This window comes from Coccinella septempunctata, chromosome 1, assembly GCF_907165205.1.
Source record: "Coccinella septempunctata chromosome 1, icCocSept1.1, whole genome shotgun sequence".
NCBI lineage: Eukaryota > Metazoa > Arthropoda > Insecta > Coleoptera > Coccinellidae > Coccinella > Coccinella septempunctata.
In genome coordinates, this window is record NC_058189.1 from 62,248,284 (window position 1) to 62,265,321 (window position 17,038).

General features: G+C 35.1%; 6 protein-coding genes across 8 annotated transcripts; 2 read left to right on the forward strand and 4 right to left on the reverse strand.

Annotated features, from left to right (window-relative positions):
* The first annotated feature begins 237 nt into the window (after window positions 1–237).
* LOC123322856 lies at window positions 238–2,453 on the forward strand. 2 transcript variants are annotated; one of them, XM_044910908.1, is made up of 6 exons: window positions 238–399; window positions 454–851; window positions 904–1,216; window positions 1,642–1,861; window positions 1,986–2,166; window positions 2,217–2,453. In XM_044910908.1, the coding sequence occupies exons 1-6, from the start codon at window positions 365–367 to the stop codon at window positions 2,330–2,332; spliced, it is 1,263 nt and encodes a 420-aa protein (XP_044766843.1). In that variant the 5' UTR covers window positions 238–364; the 3' UTR covers window positions 2,333–2,453. The 2 variants fall into 2 exon arrangements, with proteins under 2 accessions (XP_044766843.1, XP_044766844.1); XM_044910909.1 differs by having other exon boundaries at window positions 2,223–2,453.
* Window positions 2,449–3,588, reverse strand: LOC123322857 (MICOS complex subunit MIC19). The gene is made up of 3 exons (XM_044910910.1): window positions 3,364–3,588; window positions 2,999–3,228; window positions 2,449–2,735 (listed from the first exon to the last, which is right to left on the reverse strand). Exons 1-3 carry the CDS (start codon window positions 3,470–3,472, stop codon window positions 2,538–2,540), a joined length of 537 nt encoding a protein of 178 aa, XP_044766845.1. The 5' UTR covers window positions 3,473–3,588; the 3' UTR covers window positions 2,449–2,537.
* Window positions 3,589–3,707: 119 nt separating this feature from the next.
* Window positions 3,708–5,685, reverse strand: LOC123311440 (hypoxia-inducible factor 1-alpha inhibitor-like). 2 transcript variants are annotated; one of them, XM_044895406.1, is made up of 5 exons: window positions 5,188–5,685; window positions 4,847–5,109; window positions 4,501–4,795; window positions 4,154–4,324; window positions 3,708–4,102 (listed from the first exon to the last, which is right to left on the reverse strand). In XM_044895406.1, the coding sequence occupies exons 1-5, from the start codon at window positions 5,317–5,319 to the stop codon at window positions 3,950–3,952; spliced, it is 1,014 nt and encodes a 337-aa protein (XP_044751341.1). In that variant the 5' UTR covers window positions 5,320–5,685; the 3' UTR covers window positions 3,708–3,949. The 2 variants fall into 2 exon arrangements, with proteins under 2 accessions (XP_044751341.1, XP_044751352.1); XM_044895417.1 differs by having other exon boundaries at window positions 4,847–5,119; window positions 5,188–5,328.
* Window positions 5,686–6,383: 698 nt separating this feature from the next.
* Window positions 6,384–9,849, reverse strand: LOC123321069 (zinc finger protein 260-like). The gene is made up of 11 exons (XM_044908869.1): window positions 9,514–9,849; window positions 9,119–9,422; window positions 8,732–9,060; window positions 8,414–8,638; window positions 8,074–8,331; window positions 7,754–7,969; window positions 7,544–7,697; window positions 7,223–7,441; window positions 6,945–7,090; window positions 6,721–6,881; window positions 6,384–6,633 (listed from the first exon to the last, which is right to left on the reverse strand). The coding sequence occupies exons 1-11, from the start codon at window positions 9,661–9,663 to the stop codon at window positions 6,477–6,479; spliced, it is 2,319 nt and encodes a 772-aa protein (XP_044764804.1). The 5' UTR covers window positions 9,664–9,849; the 3' UTR covers window positions 6,384–6,476.
* A 177-nt stretch (window positions 9,850–10,026) lies between these two features.
* On the forward strand, window positions 10,027–15,348 carry LOC123320309 (intraflagellar transport protein 88 homolog). Its single transcript, XM_044907924.1, has 13 exons — window positions 10,027–10,335; window positions 10,785–11,077; window positions 11,173–11,368; window positions 11,426–11,643; window positions 11,697–11,928; window positions 11,993–12,140; window positions 12,199–12,392; window positions 12,454–12,640; window positions 13,075–13,334; window positions 13,384–13,565; window positions 13,741–13,919; window positions 14,776–14,949; window positions 15,093–15,348. The coding sequence occupies exons 1-13, from the start codon at window positions 10,201–10,203 to the stop codon at window positions 15,212–15,214; spliced, it is 2,520 nt and encodes an 839-aa protein (XP_044763859.1). The 5' UTR covers window positions 10,027–10,200; the 3' UTR covers window positions 15,215–15,348.
* Window positions 15,349–15,438: 90 nt separating this feature from the next.
* LOC123321828 lies at window positions 15,439–16,998 on the reverse strand. Its single transcript, XM_044909897.1, has 4 exons — window positions 16,688–16,998; window positions 16,390–16,611; window positions 16,184–16,333; window positions 15,439–16,051 (listed from the first exon to the last, which is right to left on the reverse strand). The coding sequence occupies exons 1-4, from the start codon at window positions 16,757–16,759 to the stop codon at window positions 15,914–15,916; spliced, it is 582 nt and encodes a 193-aa protein (XP_044765832.1). The 5' UTR covers window positions 16,760–16,998; the 3' UTR covers window positions 15,439–15,913.
* Window positions 16,999–17,038: the final 40 nt, after the last annotated feature.

Here is a 17,038-nt window from a genome sequence, read left to right on the forward strand (position 1 = left end):
GCAAAACGTCAGCTGCGTGCCAATCGTCAGTCCGGCCAATCATTCAAAATTCAAATCAGAGAATTATTTTACAATTTACCTGTGCTTTGCAAAATCAAACGGCATTCTTACAAACTTGCAGTGTGAAAACTGTTAAGTCGTCTCATTCCAATCAAGAAATATGAAGGATTTAATAGAAGAAAAAAGTCCGAGTTGAAATATCTGAAAATACCATTTGGCAGCATTGTTTTTCCTGGTTTGTATTTTTCTGTGTTTACTTATTTCCCAGCCCCAGCATCAAAAGAAAACATTGAATTTTCCCGTGTGCAACGTTTTCATCTGGAAAAACTGCATTGATCAATTACAACTCTCTATAGGTCTTGTTATGGACCCTTTTGTAATTATAAATGGGGAACAATGGTAATTTCTCGAAAAGGACTCTCGTAACTCTAATTGAAGTATTCTCTTCTTTAGGGATATACTTTATTGTTGCGTCTGTCTCACATCTTTAGATAAAGTAAAACCTCCAGCTTTGAGTATAGAGATGAAGGAAAACTTCGAACTTGGTGAAAGACTGGAATCTGTTTATCCTTTACTGGATATCATATTCGAATATTTGAATGATAAAGATTTAGATAACGTTATGAATGTGAAAAAATCATGGGGATCGATTGCTGAAAGGCTTCTTAAAAAGAGGTCCCAGCCTTGTTGGGTGACATGCTACCAAGATCGTGGAAATGTTTTTTTTAAAGACAGTGGTAATTTACATTTCAACAATGCAAGTGCTGCAATTGTTTTATTCGGGAGACATTACAATCTGAATGAATACATTTCTTTACATGAAGACACAAACACTTTTCAGCAAATGAAATGTAGGTTGTTGAAAATACACAAAAACAATTCTTATTTCATACACATGTTCAGTTGTAGAATATTTTAATAAGGAGATAATAAGCAGAAACATAAGTTTTTGCATATTAACATGCCCAAAGGTTGTCTCATATTTCTCTCAAGATGTAGAAAACAGATATGGATCAATTTTTGATACGTTGTTTCTGCCTGTCATACCTGGAATAAGAACTACTATGTTTTACTGCAATTTTTCCAAACTAAAGAAAAACCCAGGTCTCTTGGAAAAACATATTAAACCAAGTGAGGAAGTCAAATGTCTCCTTCTCTTCGATGAATATGATATACGAAGCTCTGTTGATCATTTGTTCAAGATTATTCTGAAGGAGTGAGTAGCTTTCATTTTATTTCCTGCAGACCTTATTATACTGGTTTGCTTTTTTCCAAAGTATTCATAGCTTGAGTTTAACTGCATTCTTGCAGCTTTTTGTTTATAGGGGTTGATGTGCAGTAGGAATTGGAAATAATAATCTTGTTTTCTTAAAAAAAAAAAACAGGTATTTTGAAATGTCGATTATTTCTACACGGAATCAAATCGTGAAAAAAGGATTCATCTAAAATATTTATATATCATTTATATTGAGCATGCTCTGACAAACAAGATAGTAAGTCGATTATTTTTAAGTCAAATTTACCAGCTTGGATCTACAAATAAGTTTGTTGTTCCTTATATGATAGCTTCTTGAACACTGGTGATTTTCAACACATTGGGGAAAAAGTATCTATATGAACTCATTCAAAAATAAATTTTAGAACTAAACCAGAAGAATTAGCACTTGGAGGCGGGCTTATCCATGGTATAGACGCTTTCAACAAACAAAAGGAAATTCCTGAGATAACTCGAAACAAAAATGAAACGTTCTGCATAGCGTTCACAAAAGAACGGGGTACGGAACCAAATTTTAATGCTGCTTCATTTGTTATAAGAGGTAGTGAGCTCACTGAAGAAGAACTGAATGAAGAACTGCTGAAGGTGAGCCTTGCATTAGTAGATTTTTTGCAACAGTTGCGTCTAGTGGGGGGGGTTCTTACTCTGCTCTTTTGCATTATGAAAGAGGTGATACGATACCCTGTAATTTTACACAATTCACTTTCAGTTCAAAAAGAACATCATTATGAGGAGTAATAGCATTGCTTTAAGAGTATGCTGCCAAGCAAAAAAAGGAAAAAAGAAGGAATCCCTCATATTCAATGCTCATTTCCCAAATACTTCACTACTTGGTTTAGAAGCAGCTGGAGAGATAGGTTGGAACTGTTTCAACCTACCACATGCAGAAGGTGAAATATTTTGCTCTCATTAAAAATTTCACATAATGAAAATGCATTAGTTCCAGAACCTGTTGAGAGCAAACCAAAGAAGTCCAAAAAACACTACCCGAAGTTCCAACATGAATGGTCAACAGTTTTTGTTGTGATTACCTGGGGTGATATTGTTGAAATGTGATTTATTTAATTTTATTGATGTACAAGATGTTGAGATTATTATATCCATACTAATATTTTCTGCTGCTAAACTTGAGATATATTGATGTATTTGATGGAGAAATAAAATGATATTTGTTCAATTGAGTTTTTTCATATTTACAAGAAGACTAAATACATAATTTCTGTATTTGTATAATCTATTACATTCTTTCCAACGTGTTTGCTCAGCACCTTCCTGCCATTATATCGGTCCTCTTCTCATCTACACAATCTTGAAAAGCTTGTACAATATTTGAACATTTCATTGGGTTTTTTGCATTCTCCTTATAACAAGCTAAGACCTCCTGTTGAACATCATGACATGGCGGTAAAAGTTTTGATATTTCTCTAGAATCCTTCAGTGGCACCTTCTTAGTATCCAACTATAAAAAATTGTTGGTCATGTTTTACTTGCTTTCAATCAAACATTACATATACAGGGTGCCTATTAGAAGTTAACAGATAATTGTAGTTGGTAACCATCTACGGCATAACTGGGAGTCATAAATCCTTGAAATTATTTCAAAAAAGAAGGTAAACCTACCTGTCTGTAGAAAATTTTAAACAAGTGCAATATATATTTAACCACAGGTGGGACACCCTGTATATCAAGAGTAGTTTTAAAGCAATCCTTTTCAATACTCACAGTCTTCTTGTATTCTTCCTCCATAATATCGTTTATCTTCTTATGACAATCTTCTAAATTCTTGATCCTATTTTCCCAGTACTCATCATTTTTCTTTAATTCCTCCAGCTTTTGCTGCCGAATTTGAAGCGAGGTTAGACTAGGTTCTTGCAGAAATAAAGGAACTCCAAGAATCTGAACATTGTTGGATGCGGATAATGATTCCTCTGGCTCTTGATTTCTTACCTGTTCTGCCAGAAAAAAAATAGAGTTATATAATCAACCTCATACAGAAATCAATAACGAGTGGCTTGAAAAAGGTTTGATTGAGTTACAGGACAGGGTGAAATGCCATCAGAACGAATATATTTTCAAGAAATACCAACTTTGTTTTCCTTTAAGGCGTTCGACAACATCATCTGATACTTTTATAACGTTAGCTGCATTATCATTTTCTATTGTTATTTTTCTTGTTCTACTAGTATTTCCACCCATGTCGTGGATTATTATATCATAAAGTTTTAATTTAATTGGTTTTCCAAAATTTCACATCGACGATCAAATGCCTTTCGACACTGACATCGAAATTTCAGAATTCGACAAATGATAAAAACAAAAGTTAGGTTAAATTTTTGACATTTAAGGTACGAGCACTCATAGAAATAGAAACCATTTTTTTATGGCTCTGGATTCTATGAAAATTTAAAATTTTAAATAAAATTTCCGGGAATATCTAAAATATGTACTTTATTCGTTATTCTTTCAGAGAACAACTCTAAATTTGAATCAAAAATAACTTTTTTTGACTGCAGATATAAAAGAGCAGCTGTACAATTACAGATCTACATAATGGCAAGTAAAAATACAAGGAAAAATTTAGAATATAAAATCTTAGGTTACTTAATAAAATAAATAAATATTAATACAATAAAAACATAGCAACCGAGAGTCCCAGTCCAAAGTACAATGTGCTTAATCTTCGAATCGTCCTAATACTACATTTTTCAAAAGAGGTCCAACTTCTTTAGGATCTCTCAGTACTTCAAGAACCATTTTTTCTATATTCCTCATGATCGACACTTTCTGATGATCCTTGAGGGGATACTGAATGACGGTGGGTCCAGCCTATGAAAAATCTGTTAGTATAAATTTATTTTAAACATTTACCAAGGATACCTTATACCAGAAGTTGACTGTGATAGTAGGGCCCATTCTCATTAAAGATTCAACATGATGCCACCAATAAATTGGTATATAGAGAACCTCCCCAGGGCCAATTACAGCTTCTATTCCTTTAGCTTCTCCAAATTTTGGGAATCTAACAAGGTCAGGTTTGTCTATGTCTACCTAAAGAGATTTTTCTGAATAAATGGCAATACCAATATAAAATATACAACTCTATTATAGCTGGATGAATAAATGTATGCTTTCTATGTTGATTAACAAGAGATAAAACCAAATTCCTTATGGGTATACAGCTCAGAACTTTTATAGACACTAATTTGATTTTCTTAATTCCTTACCATGCTTTGTCTATCATGAGGATGATGCACAGGATGGGGATACATACACTGAAATTGATCTGGAGAAAATAATATACATCTTTTATATCCCAATACTTGTGCAAAAAAATTTTCTTGTTCATCGTAATGACAAGGTGTTACATTGCCTTCCATAGATATATAGAGTAAATTCGATGTTAGCTTTCCCCATCTATGCAATTTCTGTTTGAAAGTTATCCATTTCCAATTGAAATTAACAAAATCTTGAACTATATTTGTACCAACTGCCGAAGTTAAGGACTGCTGCATGTAAAGTCTGAAAAATAAAGTTTTTTCATAATAATCAACTATAAATTGAATGTTTCACCTTTCCTCCCCTTGCTTCCAAGAATTCATTGTCTTTATGAACTCACTGATGGGCATTTCTATTTTTCTTATAGGTGGTGTGAACTGTACCCCTTTAGGATTAGTTTGGCTGAGCATCTTATTCTCATCGAAATATTTGAATTTGTGGGTCTTGGAAAAATATACAGTATTCAAGGCTGCGCCCATATTCTCTTCCATATATGCTAAATTCCATTTTTCGACAGCTGGCTTTACTAAATTTGTTCCCAATATTACCACTGGCTTCTGAAAGTAGCTAATAGTACCAAGATTGAACTGAATATTTGTATCATTTGGGGATGTAAATAATAAATAAAAACTTACATTTGAACGTATACATTCGTCTACTCTTGGATCGTCGAATTGATACCTGGGTACATCTCCAAAATTCAAACAATACTTCCTTAAATTGTTTTCATCCCACGGTTTTTTCCCTTCAGTCGAGGTACTTGCCATTTTGGATCTAACCTAAATAACTTTGAAATCGAGTTGAATTTCTTCTAGGCCGAGAAGAAGCTATTTAATGCAGGGAAATCCTACATTTCACACATTCTCTAAATATAAACTTTCTTAATATTTATTCGAACGAGAGTGTTTTACCCCCTCGAATAACATAGCAAGTCACGTATGTCGTAAACAGATGTAAACATTGACTTGAATGTTGGAAATCGAGTGTCATTTCCATTTGGATTGAATTTTCCATAGTTTTATCGTGAATGAAAAATATGAATACATTTTCGTAATAATTGGGCTTAATTATAGGCTTCGTCAAATGGGACTTTGTTGCTGTTTTGATAATGGCATACACCACACGTCAAAAATAAGGCCCTATCTGACCCTGTCAGGAATGTTGAGTATTGTTCTTTGAGAAATAATAGATTTAACCATTGTTGAAGCACATATAACAAAAAAGCCAAGATGTATTGATAGAATACCGATCTTTCGGGGATAATAGGTGCAGATATGTGGAAATTTTCATACGAATTGACTGCTCAAGCACCTACTAGTGTTTTTTCCTGGAGTATATCTGAACTTCCCAAAGTGACTTTTAAATCAGTTATAAGCAGAGACAACTCTGGTTATATAAGTCTGATGCAGTTATTTATCCTACCTAGCTGCTACTTAGGCTCTATCTTAGGTAATTTGGCTGTCCAATCAGAATTGATAAATCATGCCAATTTCCTTGACTCCTCCCACCATAAGTCAGTATCCGTCTAGCCCCGCCCATTGAATTTGAAAATTCTCAAGTATGATGTAAAAATTAAAAATGAATGTATTTTTCGCATTTATCATAAGAATTTATACTTCAAGATTAGAACTGTTTCAAAGATATTTTTCCATGTTGTCCACTTTCTCTTCTTTATTCTTTAGAAATGACCAAGCCATGTAGGGAAACATAGAAGTGGAAAAAAATTTATGCTTTTTACTCCTAGGTGAGAACTGTTTCATAGAAATTCTTCCCACTTTGTCCATTTTCAGAACGTTCTTTTCGTTGCTCAATTCATGTAAGAAAACATGCAGAATTTTCGATCACATTTATTTGTAAAAAATTAAAAATAAATCTCAATAAAATTATACAGTCTTATACATATATTTTGTTTTAGGAAGCATTTTTAAGTAACATGTTTTTTGGCATGAGACATCATCGTTGATCGAGAGACGAAGGTCTTTTTACAAACTTCACATGAATAAGGTCTTTCACCTGTGTGCAACCTCTTATGTATGGCCATTGGGGTGAATTGTGTGAACGTCTGTCCGCAAATATCACAGCTGAAAAGTAAAAGGTATTCATGAAAATAAAAACTGAATAGAACGATACTTCACACTTGTATTCCATGAAATGCGAGAGTAATTTACCTATAAGGTCTTTCCCCTGTGTGCGATCTCCTATGGCACCTCAAGGCATCTCTTCTAGCGAAAGCCTTCCCACATATCTCACAAACGTAGGCTTTTTCCCCAGTATGCAACGTTGAATGTATCTTCAAATCGACCCTTGTCAAAAAACCTTTATTGCACACCTGAAATATTCGACATTATTGTTTTAATTCTATAATTTAAGATAATTTAATAGATTTACCAACCTCACAAGCATATGGCTTCTCTCCTGTGTGAATTTTCAAATGGGTTTGCAGATAACTTTTGGAGACAAACATTTTATTACAGATTTTACAGGAGTATTTTCTATTGTCCAAACCATTGTGTATTTTTTGATGAGCCTTGCATAAACCTGGAATTTCATCATTCATTATCTTGAAAAGTTAATGTTTTGTGAAAAATTTTATCTGCGGAGTAGGCCATTAAAATATGGTTTTGTTTTTTGCAGGCTTTCTGAAAGGACAGAAGCATTGAACGAACTCACCTTTAGTTATGAAACCTCTGCCACAAACGTCGCAAATGAAAGGTTTCACTCCCAGATGACGGTTAGTATGGTCTAAGAGAGACTGTTTAGTTTTGAAATTAGCCCCACAAGTTGAGCATGGCCATGGTTTAACATCAGAGTGTACTCTCTGATGAACCATGAGATAACTGCGACACTGAAATCCTTTTCCACAGGTAGGACATGAAAACTCGTACTGTCCTGAAATAAAACTCAAATTAAACTTCCCATTTTATGCATAATTGAAAATATCAATAACTATAGATATGAATACGATTATGGGGGATTTCAACATGAATTTACCTGTATGTTTTGCTTCATGTTGCGCAAGTCCAATTTTCGATCTAAAACTTTTCTCACATGAACCACACTTGTACGGTTTCTCCCCAGTGTGCTTCCTCATATGCTCGTTCAATTTATAATTTGTAGTGTACACTTTTCCACATTCTTTACATACCTAAATTGATATAAGATGTTAAGTTGAACATTTTTCATAATAAGAACCATATTTACCTTTGGGGTCCATTTTTTTCTCTGTTGTGACTTATTTTCTTCACTGTTTGGTTTCAATCCTTCTTTAATGTCATTTTTCACCTCTTCGGCCTCTCGAGTCGGATTTGATGCTTCTCTATTATCATCATAATTACCACCATCTTCATTGTTATCATCACAGGTTTCTACTACTTTGTTGGGTGATTTAACAGCTCTTTTTAATCTTGTTTTGATAGGCTATTAAAATATTGGGGAAGATTATAAATAAACAAAACACTCTACAGACATGAAATACTTGGAACAAAATTTTCAAGATGTATTAATATTCGAAAAAAACTCACCTTAATTTCTTCCATTGGCAAAGTTTTGTGTATTTCATTCATAACAGTTTGATGCTCTTGCTTTATATGAGCATTCAACATGTCTTCACTAGTATACACCACAAAACATATGTGGCATTTCGTGAAATGTGACGTATAATGCTCTTCGAAAGACTCTTTGCTTGAAAAATCAGAACCACAAACATTACAAAATATATTTTCTGTTGTATTGGCATTAATTCTATCTAATAAATCATTGTGCTGTTGTAGAAGATACATCTAAAATTAAAAACAAAAATTAAGTATGTCAATTAGTGGGACTGGCAGAAATATACAATAATACATTTTTATATGAACTTACTTTATCTTCCTCACTGCTTAACCGATCATTCTCTATTAGAAGCTGCGTTTCAGTGTTATTACTATCTTCATGGTGGCTAAGAGATTCTAACTTGATATTATCATTAGATGAAGAATCACTAGTCATTTGAATATTGCAATGCTCAGAAGAAACATTCTGATGCCGTGTATGCGAATAACTCATTTGATTAATGCCTTTATTTCCACTGAACATTTCATGTTTATCCTAAAAGAATACAGAATCATGACATAAGCAACCATTTAAATTTTCAAATAATAAAAATTTCAGAGAGAACAAATTCAATGTATCTTATCATACCCTTTGCATCTGATGAATAGCATCACTATGAGATAATTCCTCCAAAGTAATATTCTCTACAGTCAGCTCATGAGGAAGTCTATACTGTTCTTGTAATATTTGGTGCTGTTGGTGCATAATATTTTGTTGATGTATCATATCCAGGTTCTCTTCAGTAAATTGAGCATCATGAAGATCATGAGTATTGGCACTATTCATCAGCAAAGCTTCTTGAGCTTGCAAACTATGATTGGACAAATCTTGGGTGGTAAAATCATGATGGTTCAAATCCAAACTAGCCAAACTTTGGCTACTCGGATCCAAGTTAACATCCGATTGATGTGATTGGGCTAGTAAAAGTAATAGAAATTTTAGTAAAAACTTAAATTCAACTAGCTGGAGTCTTACCTAAAATCAAGTTGTGTTCTACCACAATACTATCTCTTTGATTCAAATGTGATAAATCCATTTGAACGTTTTGTATTTGATGTCCAATCAGATGATGGTCTGGAATCATAATTAAACCATTATGATCCATTGAGATAACATTCAATGCCCCTTCTTGTTGTATCTTCTCATTGTCGAGTTCTTTCACCAAGTCTTGAAGAAGTTTCTCTGTTCTTACACTTCTTTCACGAAATTCAAAGAGCAATTCTAACTTGTACAAGCAACTCTCACATATCATTTTAGGTAGAGCATCTGTTTGATGTATCTGAAAACGTAAAAACAAAAATAAACGAATAACATCAAAAGAATGGATTAGTATTTTTAAAAACAATGGTGAAAATTCGTATTCGACCTACCTGAAGTGGAAGACAGCATTCAATTTTTTTCCTGACTTCCCTGAGAGATCCCTCATTTTCGAAAATATGTATTCCCAGTATAAGGGTTGTTTTGGTGGCACATAATCTACACAAATCTCCGTATCTTGAGAGATCCACAGTGGAGGCCATATTGTATTATCGATTATGAGAAAATGAAACTTTTCGATTCAAGAAAAAATAGGACTTTGGGGCCCGAATTCAAGCGGGCTCGAATCGGATATAATAAAAACGACACAGAAGCAAAAAATATTGACACATAAATAACCCCCAAATTGAAAAATTCATTCAATTTCAACTCGACGTTTGTGACACTGCCATTATTTCATTCAACGAAGAATAACCTTCAAATGGGGTGAATTAACCAATAAAATGACATGTTTATCGAATTTGGTGGGAAATTTGAAAAATTCGCCTTATTCTTATTACAGTGATGAAATGAGAATAATTAAAAGGAATCATTATTATTGATGGCGATTTTATACGGAAGGATTAATTAAAGTATTTCCATTTTGAACCCATCTCTACACATTTGAATTCTTGTTGTTATGGAAACAGTTCATTGTTTGTATCGAAATATTGTTCTTTCTGTAATTTCCAAAGAAAGAGTTATTTTTGAAGAGTTGTTCTTTTTTAATTATTTCTTCAATAGTCCATAGTTAGATTGATATGCATACACCATCAACTATGATGAGTTCTAAATCAGATCAAGAAAGATTACTGGTTAGTGCTGATGGAGAAGCAAATAAAATTTCGAGAATGTCAACTCCAAAACCAGTAATGCACCTAGGCTCTGCTATAGAAGTAAGTGGCGTATACAAATTTTTTTTTCAAAATAAAGCAAAATCGAATTGACCAGCGATATAAATGAAGAACGTGCAGTAAAACTTGGAATGGTGTGCAGTATGGTACCATAATGTAATGAGTAATGAGCCATGGGCTCATTACTCCGATTAATGTCTATGTAAAAAGCTTTATTGGTGCTAAACGATTTAGGCCTTCATTTCAATTCAAACCCGCAAAATCAAAAACCTATACCTATTTTTGCGATTATTCTGTTAGAATTGGGGAGAGATTAAAGATATATGGCACTATTTTACATTATTGCATCTCAAAGTTCAGGACTTAGGATGACATATTCAAATTAATGAAACGTTCAGAAAAATATAAAGAGGTAGAACTGAGAGTTATTCGAACATAGGTCAGGCTAGGTTTTTGATTCATTACCAATCCATATAACAACTCCAAATAAGCTTCAGAAACCTGGCAATATGGCGGTACCAAGCACGCCTTTCCGTACTGGTGTTGAATCACGATCTGGCACAGCCCTTAAACCACCATCAAGTTTCAAAGTCAACACGGGGACATTGCGCTCATCCACAAGAACAGCAGCTTCAAGCCTTCGGTCAGGAACGGCAGCGGTCCCTAATAGGCCAATGACAGCAGTCAGAGGAGCTGGCTATACCTCGCATGGGAAAACGTTCGATCCAACATTTCAGTCTTCTTCGATGCCAGTGCCACCCTTGGAGCTACAAAAAGACGACTCGTAGGTATCGAACCTTCAAGATTCCCACTAATATCAGGGAAGCTTTCTTTTGAGAAGGTATTCAAGCTCTCAGAGTTTTTTTTTCGAAATTAAAGCCCCGAGGAAAGAATACGCCTTCAAGAAATGAAAATCATGGATTTGGTGGAAGAATCATGCAAAGCTAGCGCGGCAGGAGACTTTAGACGCGCTTTGTCCAAGGCCAAAGAAGCTTCAAACAAGGAAAGAGCTCTGATAAAGATTCAGGAGCAGGTGAAGATGGCAGAGACCCATAATATGGATTTAACATTCGAGGTGAGTTGATTATGCAGTGGGGAAGGACCCAAAGTCAAGATAATCAATTCCCTTCAGGTCCTATTTAATCTCGGCAACCAATATGCGGCCAATGAACTCTACCAAGAAGCTCTAAACACCTACCAGATGATCATCAAGAATCGGATGTTCACCAACGGTTACCGCCTTAAGATCAACATGGGCAACATCTACTTCAAGCAGGGTCGCTACGATATGGCCATCAAGATGTTCCGTATGGCCTTGGATCAGATGTCCAACGTTCATAAAAACCTAAGGTTCATTTCATATTCTTCTGTGTCTACGTATGTCTGATACGATTTAATTCAAGGATTAAAATAATGCACAACATAGCCATGGTTTTCATCAAGATGGGACAATGGGTGGAAGCTGTGACCAACTTGGAGTATATAATGAGCGAGCAGGCCTGTCATAGGGCTGGTCTGCACCTGGTGGTTTGCTGCAGAGCTCTGGAAGATACGGACCAGATGAAAAATGCCTTCACATCTCTTTTATCGGTTCCTATGAATATGGACGATGAAGACAAATACAACATGGAACAGGTATGAACCACGAAAAGTCTATGGATCCAAGTTTAACGGTACCTACCAATCTTCTCGGTTTTAGGACAATCCTGAAGAATCCTTCATCGCTAGAGCCATCAGAAATGACGATCTGCACCGATACGAAATTCAGAAACGCAGAGAGGCTGAATACTGCATCTTAAATGCCGCCAAATTGATTGCACCACTTATTGGTGACTCGTTCAGCGCAGGTTAGAACTTGACCGTCATAAAATCTGCTTGACAAACGCATATTCTTGAGTGTTGCAGGTTACGACTGGTGCGTTGCCACCATAAAGAAGTCGGAATACGCCAGATTAGCGTCCGAACTGGAAATCAACAAGGCCGTGATGTTTCTGAAGCAGAAGCAGCTACCAGAGGCTGTGAATACTTTGAAGGCTTTCGAGAAGGATTCTAACATAGCTATAAACGCTGCTGTGAATCTGTCGTTCATCTATTTCTTGGCAAGTTCAGTATATACTTGGGCACAAAGATTCGGCGAATAATACTAATCATATTTTGCAGCAAGGGGACTATGAGACCGCGTTAACTTACGGGCAAGTTGTAGAATCTTCCCCGGTTAAGATACCGGAAGGATTCGTGAATTTGGGTGCATGCCTGATGGCGCAGGGTCAACAGGAGAGGGCTATAAGTTGTTTCGAGGCTGCTCTGGAGTTGGCACCGAATCATTTCGAGGCTACTTATAATTTAGGTGAGTTAATGAGTGTAGATTGAGGATTTCTAGAAGGTTTTATAGCACTGCGACTTTGGGAGCTATTGTACTCCCTATAAGAGCTGTTCTAGCCACTATAGGTCGTCTACAGCTCACCCTCCAGTTCCAAAGTTCTCTCCAGTATCTAGGATGGCTTCGAGGAGATGTTACTGCAAAGAGGCTCTTTGGACTAACACAGGTGTCACAGATATAGCTATAAAATAGTAATTTTGGTTTTCCAGGGTTGGGCACAGCTCATTATGAAAACTTAAAATGGCTATATCTTTTTATCAGGGCCGAACTCTTTTATCCTCAAGAATCTACTGTTAAAATATTCGTACGAGTCAAAAACTCACCTTATTGTGTATAAGAGAAAAACTCGAAAAAAATCCTAACTTCAACACCCTTTATCTCGAAAACGCTATCATTTTCAGGTCTTGCTCTGAAGGACCAAGGACACTTCGAGAGGGCCTTGGAGTGCTTCCAGCAATTCACCGGATCCTTGGCGCTACTCCCCTGTGTGATATACCAAACTGCGCACGTTTTAGATTTGATGCAAGACGCCGAAGCCGCGGCAGACACCTACCAACAGCTTTTAGGCTTGGTCCCGGCGGACGCTGAAGCCTTGCAAAAGCTGGGAGAATTGTACGATCGCGAAGGGGACAAACAGCAAGCCTATCACTATCACTTGGAGGTTTGTAGTCGCTAAGAGTAGACCGCATCCATCAGTAAGTGTGATGAAGTCTTTCAGATACTTCCCAGCCAATTTGTCGGTGATCGAGTGGTTAGGATCGTACTACATCGAGATGCAAGTGGTGGAAAAGGCCTTGGTTTATTTCGAGAAAGCTGCCATAATGCAACCAAACGAACCGAAGTGGAACATGATGGTAGCTGCTTGTTATAGAAGAAGCGGAAACATGCACAGGTGAGAAAAACGGATGTAGGTAAAGAAGTCAGGTGATTCATCGGGAAATGACCAGTCCGTGACGAGTTTTAGTGGGTACTCATGTCATTTTTGGTAATATATAGGTAGTTGACTCAAATATAGGTCAATGGAGATAGCAAATTGGGTCAAAACTGATGAGGATTTCTTTTTAAAGAGCTTTGACACTGTACCAAGCTATACACAAGCAGTTTCCAGAGAATGCAGAGTGTCTACGTTATTTGGTTAGATTGTGCAGCGATTTGGGAATGAGGGAGACTCAAGATTACGTGATGGAATTGAAGAAGCTAGAGAGGACCAAGGAGGTTAGGGAAAGGGTCAACAGCAGCCGTCCAGGTGAGTTTTACTGTTTGAATTGACTATCTTGTTGAAACAAGTAAACAACTCAGATACGCTGAAAAAGCTAGGTTCAGTTAAAAATTCGTCAAGACCGAACGGTTGCGCCGAGATGGATGAACTTCTCAGATTTATTACTAGAAGAGTTGCTCTTTCAGAATATGTATCACATTTCCATCTACGGTTACTTTTATTGAGAGATAAACGACTCGAGAGCTGACCTAGGAAAAATCCTGAAAAAGATGGGTTCAGTTAAAAATTCGTCAAGACCAAACGGTTGCGCCGAGATGGATGAAATTCTCAGATTTATTACAAGAAGAGTTGCTCTTTCAGAATATGTATCACATTTCCATCTACGGTTACTTTTTTTGAGAGATAAACGACTCGAAAGCTGACCTTCGAAAAATCCTGAAAAAGATGGGTTCAGTTTAAAATTCCTCGAGACCGAACGATTGCGCCGAGATGGATGAAATTCTCAGATTTATCACTAGTGGAGTTGCTCTTTCAGAATATCTATCACATTTCCGTCTACGGTTACTTTTATTGAGAGATAAACGACTGGAAAGCTGACCTTCGCAAAACCCTGAAAAAGATGGGTTCAGTTAAAAATTTGTCAAGATCGAACGGTTGCGCCGAGATGGATGAAATTCTCAGATTTATTACAAAAAGAGTTGCTTTTTCAGAATATGTATCACATTTCCATCTACGGTTACTTTTTTTGAGAGATAAACTACTCGAAAGCTGCAGCAGTAGGTTCTTGCGTGAAAAAATCAGTATATTGAGATTCTCTCTAGGTCTCCATAAAATCAATCTTTGTAATTGTAGAATTTTATCGATGAAATTGCCATTCTTTCAGGTTCTAGAAGGGGCAATAGAGGCTTAACTTCGAGCGCCAGTTCAGGATTCAGTGTAGTAATGGAAAATGTATCAACCAGCGCAAGAAGTTCGGCAGGTAGAAATTTAGAATCTTCACAAATGATGAACTTCCGGAATAGCGCAGGAAGTAATGATTCTGGATTAGATAATAGTGGTAAGTGAGATTAATAAACTAACATTTGTAGCGTTTTTTGAACAACTCGTGGAATTGAAAGTTAATTATGGAAAAATCTAATTTTTTCAACTCAAATCCATATATACCTACCAATACTCGAACTAAAAATTTTCTTTTATCAGATACATCCTATATGGATCCATTAGGGCCTCAGCCTTTGAGACCACGAACAGGGATGGGTAAACCTCTTGACTTTGAAGATTTTGACAATGAAGAATTGGGTGATGACCTACTACCTGAATAGTGAGCTTATAGCATTTTATTCTGTTGTGATGGAATGTTTCATATCATGATTATAAAATGATATGAATTAATTTTTTATTCTATGTAGTATGTAATTGTTAGAATTCAAATACAATGTATGTTAATATATGTTAAAAAAAATTGCTTTGGTGATTCTTTATATATAAAGGACATCTAAGTGTGTAACAAGATGGATATTTTTGGAAATTAACTGAATAAAAGAAATTTTTATGTTCTGATCACTTATTTTATTCCCATAACTTATGGTTTCATTACATTCTGGGTTTAAGGTTCTCAACATTTCAACATTTAAAAAAGAAATAAATAATATTAATAACATTTTGGTCAACACATTCTAAAAAAAAATTAGAAACTCACGATTTGCAGATTCGGCTTGAACACATATCAAAGTATAAAAATTCCTAGATATTTAATAAACAATTCGAATAAATTTCTAAAACGAAAAATATATGAAAGTCTTTAATTCAGTCAATTGAGGGAAATCTTTGATATTGATAGGTTATAAAATCATACTTATGTACAAACGAATTTGAATATCTTTTTCTTCAAAATACTGGAATGGATGTTCAACATATGATTGGAAATTCTATCAAGTTTGATTATAATGGATATTCCTTCAAAGAAAATTAAATAAATAATTCTAAATTGAACTATATCACCAGATTTGGGAGACATTCATTCATTCACTGTCATTGTGTATAATCTTTTTTAATTCATCCCAATGCAGTTCAACCACAACATGTCCTTCAGTTTGTTCTATTAAATCTATCGTAAGAGGTGCATAATCATCCATATCCATTGGTGACCAGCCTGTATACTGTTTAAAAACATAATATATAAAAAATTATACCATTTGTTCTAACCTTAGTTCACTAAGGATTATTATCATACTCTGAATAACATTTTCAGATTCTATCTTCATCTTCAGTATTAAAAATCAATTACTTACAATAGAAGTATTTTTATGCCTGATTTTTCCCTCATGTTCAAATGGTTCATACTTTTGGAGGAGAGATTTCCCATCTATTCTCCATATCCAAGGATGCTTATTAGGATCTCCAACTTGAGCATCTTTTTTGGAGATGACAAATGAACCCACCTATTTAATATTTATAAAGATTAGAAGTAGATTCAGATCACTTTATATAAACTTACTGCATAGTTATTCGAATACACTACTTTGTGTCCACTTTTTTTGGTAGATGCACCACTCGGGCTAACTTTTGAAGAAGGAGATTTCTTTTTCCTAACTGCACCATTTTTGGATTTATTAGGTAAATTCCGTTCACTTGTACTATCACTGCTTTCATCTACTTCCAAAGATTTTTTAGGTTTTTTTGCGGTTTTTCTGGTTGTCCGTCTTCTAGCTGTTTTTTTCTGAAAATTTATGCCATTGGAAAATAGGAATAATTCGTGTGCAATACAACAATTTTCTTCATTAAATCTTAATCACCTCAGTTTCAGCCCATTCATCCTCAGAGCTCTCGTAAGATTCAGGATCGTCTTCAGCTTCTGAGAGATTCATTTATCCGATTTATAAATCTGAGATATTTCTTTTATGGAAGAAAATCTACTTTTCCTAAAAATCCAATTAATTAATTAATCGCCATCAAAATATTCCTCAGAGATTTGAACTATTGGACAAAACTTTTGACACTTGTAGTTTATTGTTGTTGTTAATTATAACAAGTTTTATTAATTATTTTTCAATCGGGAAAAGTTTGGAGGATAAAAATAGACTTCAAAGCTCTTCATTCGTTAAGAAACAAATAGTTATTTCAAAAATAACTGAAAATACTGATTG

Coding starts and splice junctions, on each gene's coding strand:
- LOC123322856 (XM_044910908.1), top strand. CDS start 365: ATGGACCCTTTTGTAATTATAAATGGGGAACAATG. Junction 852..903: donor CACTTTTCAGCAAATGAAAT/GTAGGTTGTTGA, acceptor ACACATGTTCAG/TTGTAGAATATTTTAATAAG. Junction 1,217..1,641: donor TTCAAGATTATTCTGAAGGA/GTGAGTAGCTTT, acceptor AATAAATTTTAG/AACTAAACCAGAAGAATTAG.
- LOC123321828 (XM_044909897.1), bottom strand. CDS start 16,759: ATGAATCTCTCAGAAGCTGAAGACGATCCTGAATCTTACGAGAGCTCT. Junction 16,334..16,389: donor TGTATTCGAATAACTATGCA/GTAAGTTTATAT, acceptor AATATTAAATAG/GTGGGTTCATTTGTCATCTC. Junction 16,052..16,183: donor GGCATAAAAATACTTCTATT/GTAAGTAATTGA, acceptor GTTTTTAAACAG/TATACAGGCTGGTCACCAAT.
- LOC123322857 (XM_044910910.1), bottom strand. CDS start 3,472: ATGGGTGGAAATACTAGTAGAACAAGAAAAATAACAATAGAAAATGAT. Junction 3,229..3,363: donor ACGCCTTAAAGGAAAACAAA/GTTGGTATTTCT, acceptor TTTTTCTGGCAG/AACAGGTAAGAAATCAAGAG. Junction 2,736..2,998: donor AGGAAGAATACAAGAAGACT/GTGAGTATTGAA, acceptor AATTTTTTATAG/TTGGATACTAAGAAGGTGCC.
- LOC123311440 (XM_044895406.1), bottom strand. CDS start 5,319: ATGGCAAGTACCTCGACTGAAGGGAAAAAACCGTGGGATGAAAACAAT. Junction 5,110..5,187: donor ACGAATGTATACGTTCAAAT/GTAAGTTTTTAT, acceptor AGCTACTTTCAG/AAGCCAGTGGTAATATTGGG. Junction 4,103..4,153: donor CAGTCAACTTCTGGTATAAG/GTATCCTTGGTA, acceptor GATTTTTCATAG/GCTGGACCCACCGTCATTCA.
- LOC123321069 (XM_044908869.1), bottom strand. CDS start 9,663: ATGGCCTCCACTGTGGATCTCTCAAGATACGGAGATTTGTGTAGATTA. Junction 8,332..8,413: donor TAAGCAGTGAGGAAGATAAA/GTAAGTTCATAT, acceptor TTTTAATTTTAG/ATGTATCTTCTACAACAGCA. Junction 7,698..7,753: donor GAAAAAAATGGACCCCAAAG/GTAAATATGGTT, acceptor ATATCAATTTAG/GTATGTAAAGAATGTGGAAA.
- LOC123320309 (XM_044907924.1), top strand. CDS start 10,201: ATGCATACACCATCAACTATGATGAGTTCTAAATCAGATCAAGAAAGA. Junction 11,929..11,992: donor ACAAATACAACATGGAACAG/GTATGAACCACG, acceptor TCTCGGTTTTAG/GACAATCCTGAAGAATCCTT. Junction 13,920..14,775: donor GGTCAACAGCAGCCGTCCAG/GTGAGTTTTACT, acceptor CCATTCTTTCAG/GTTCTAGAAGGGGCAATAGA.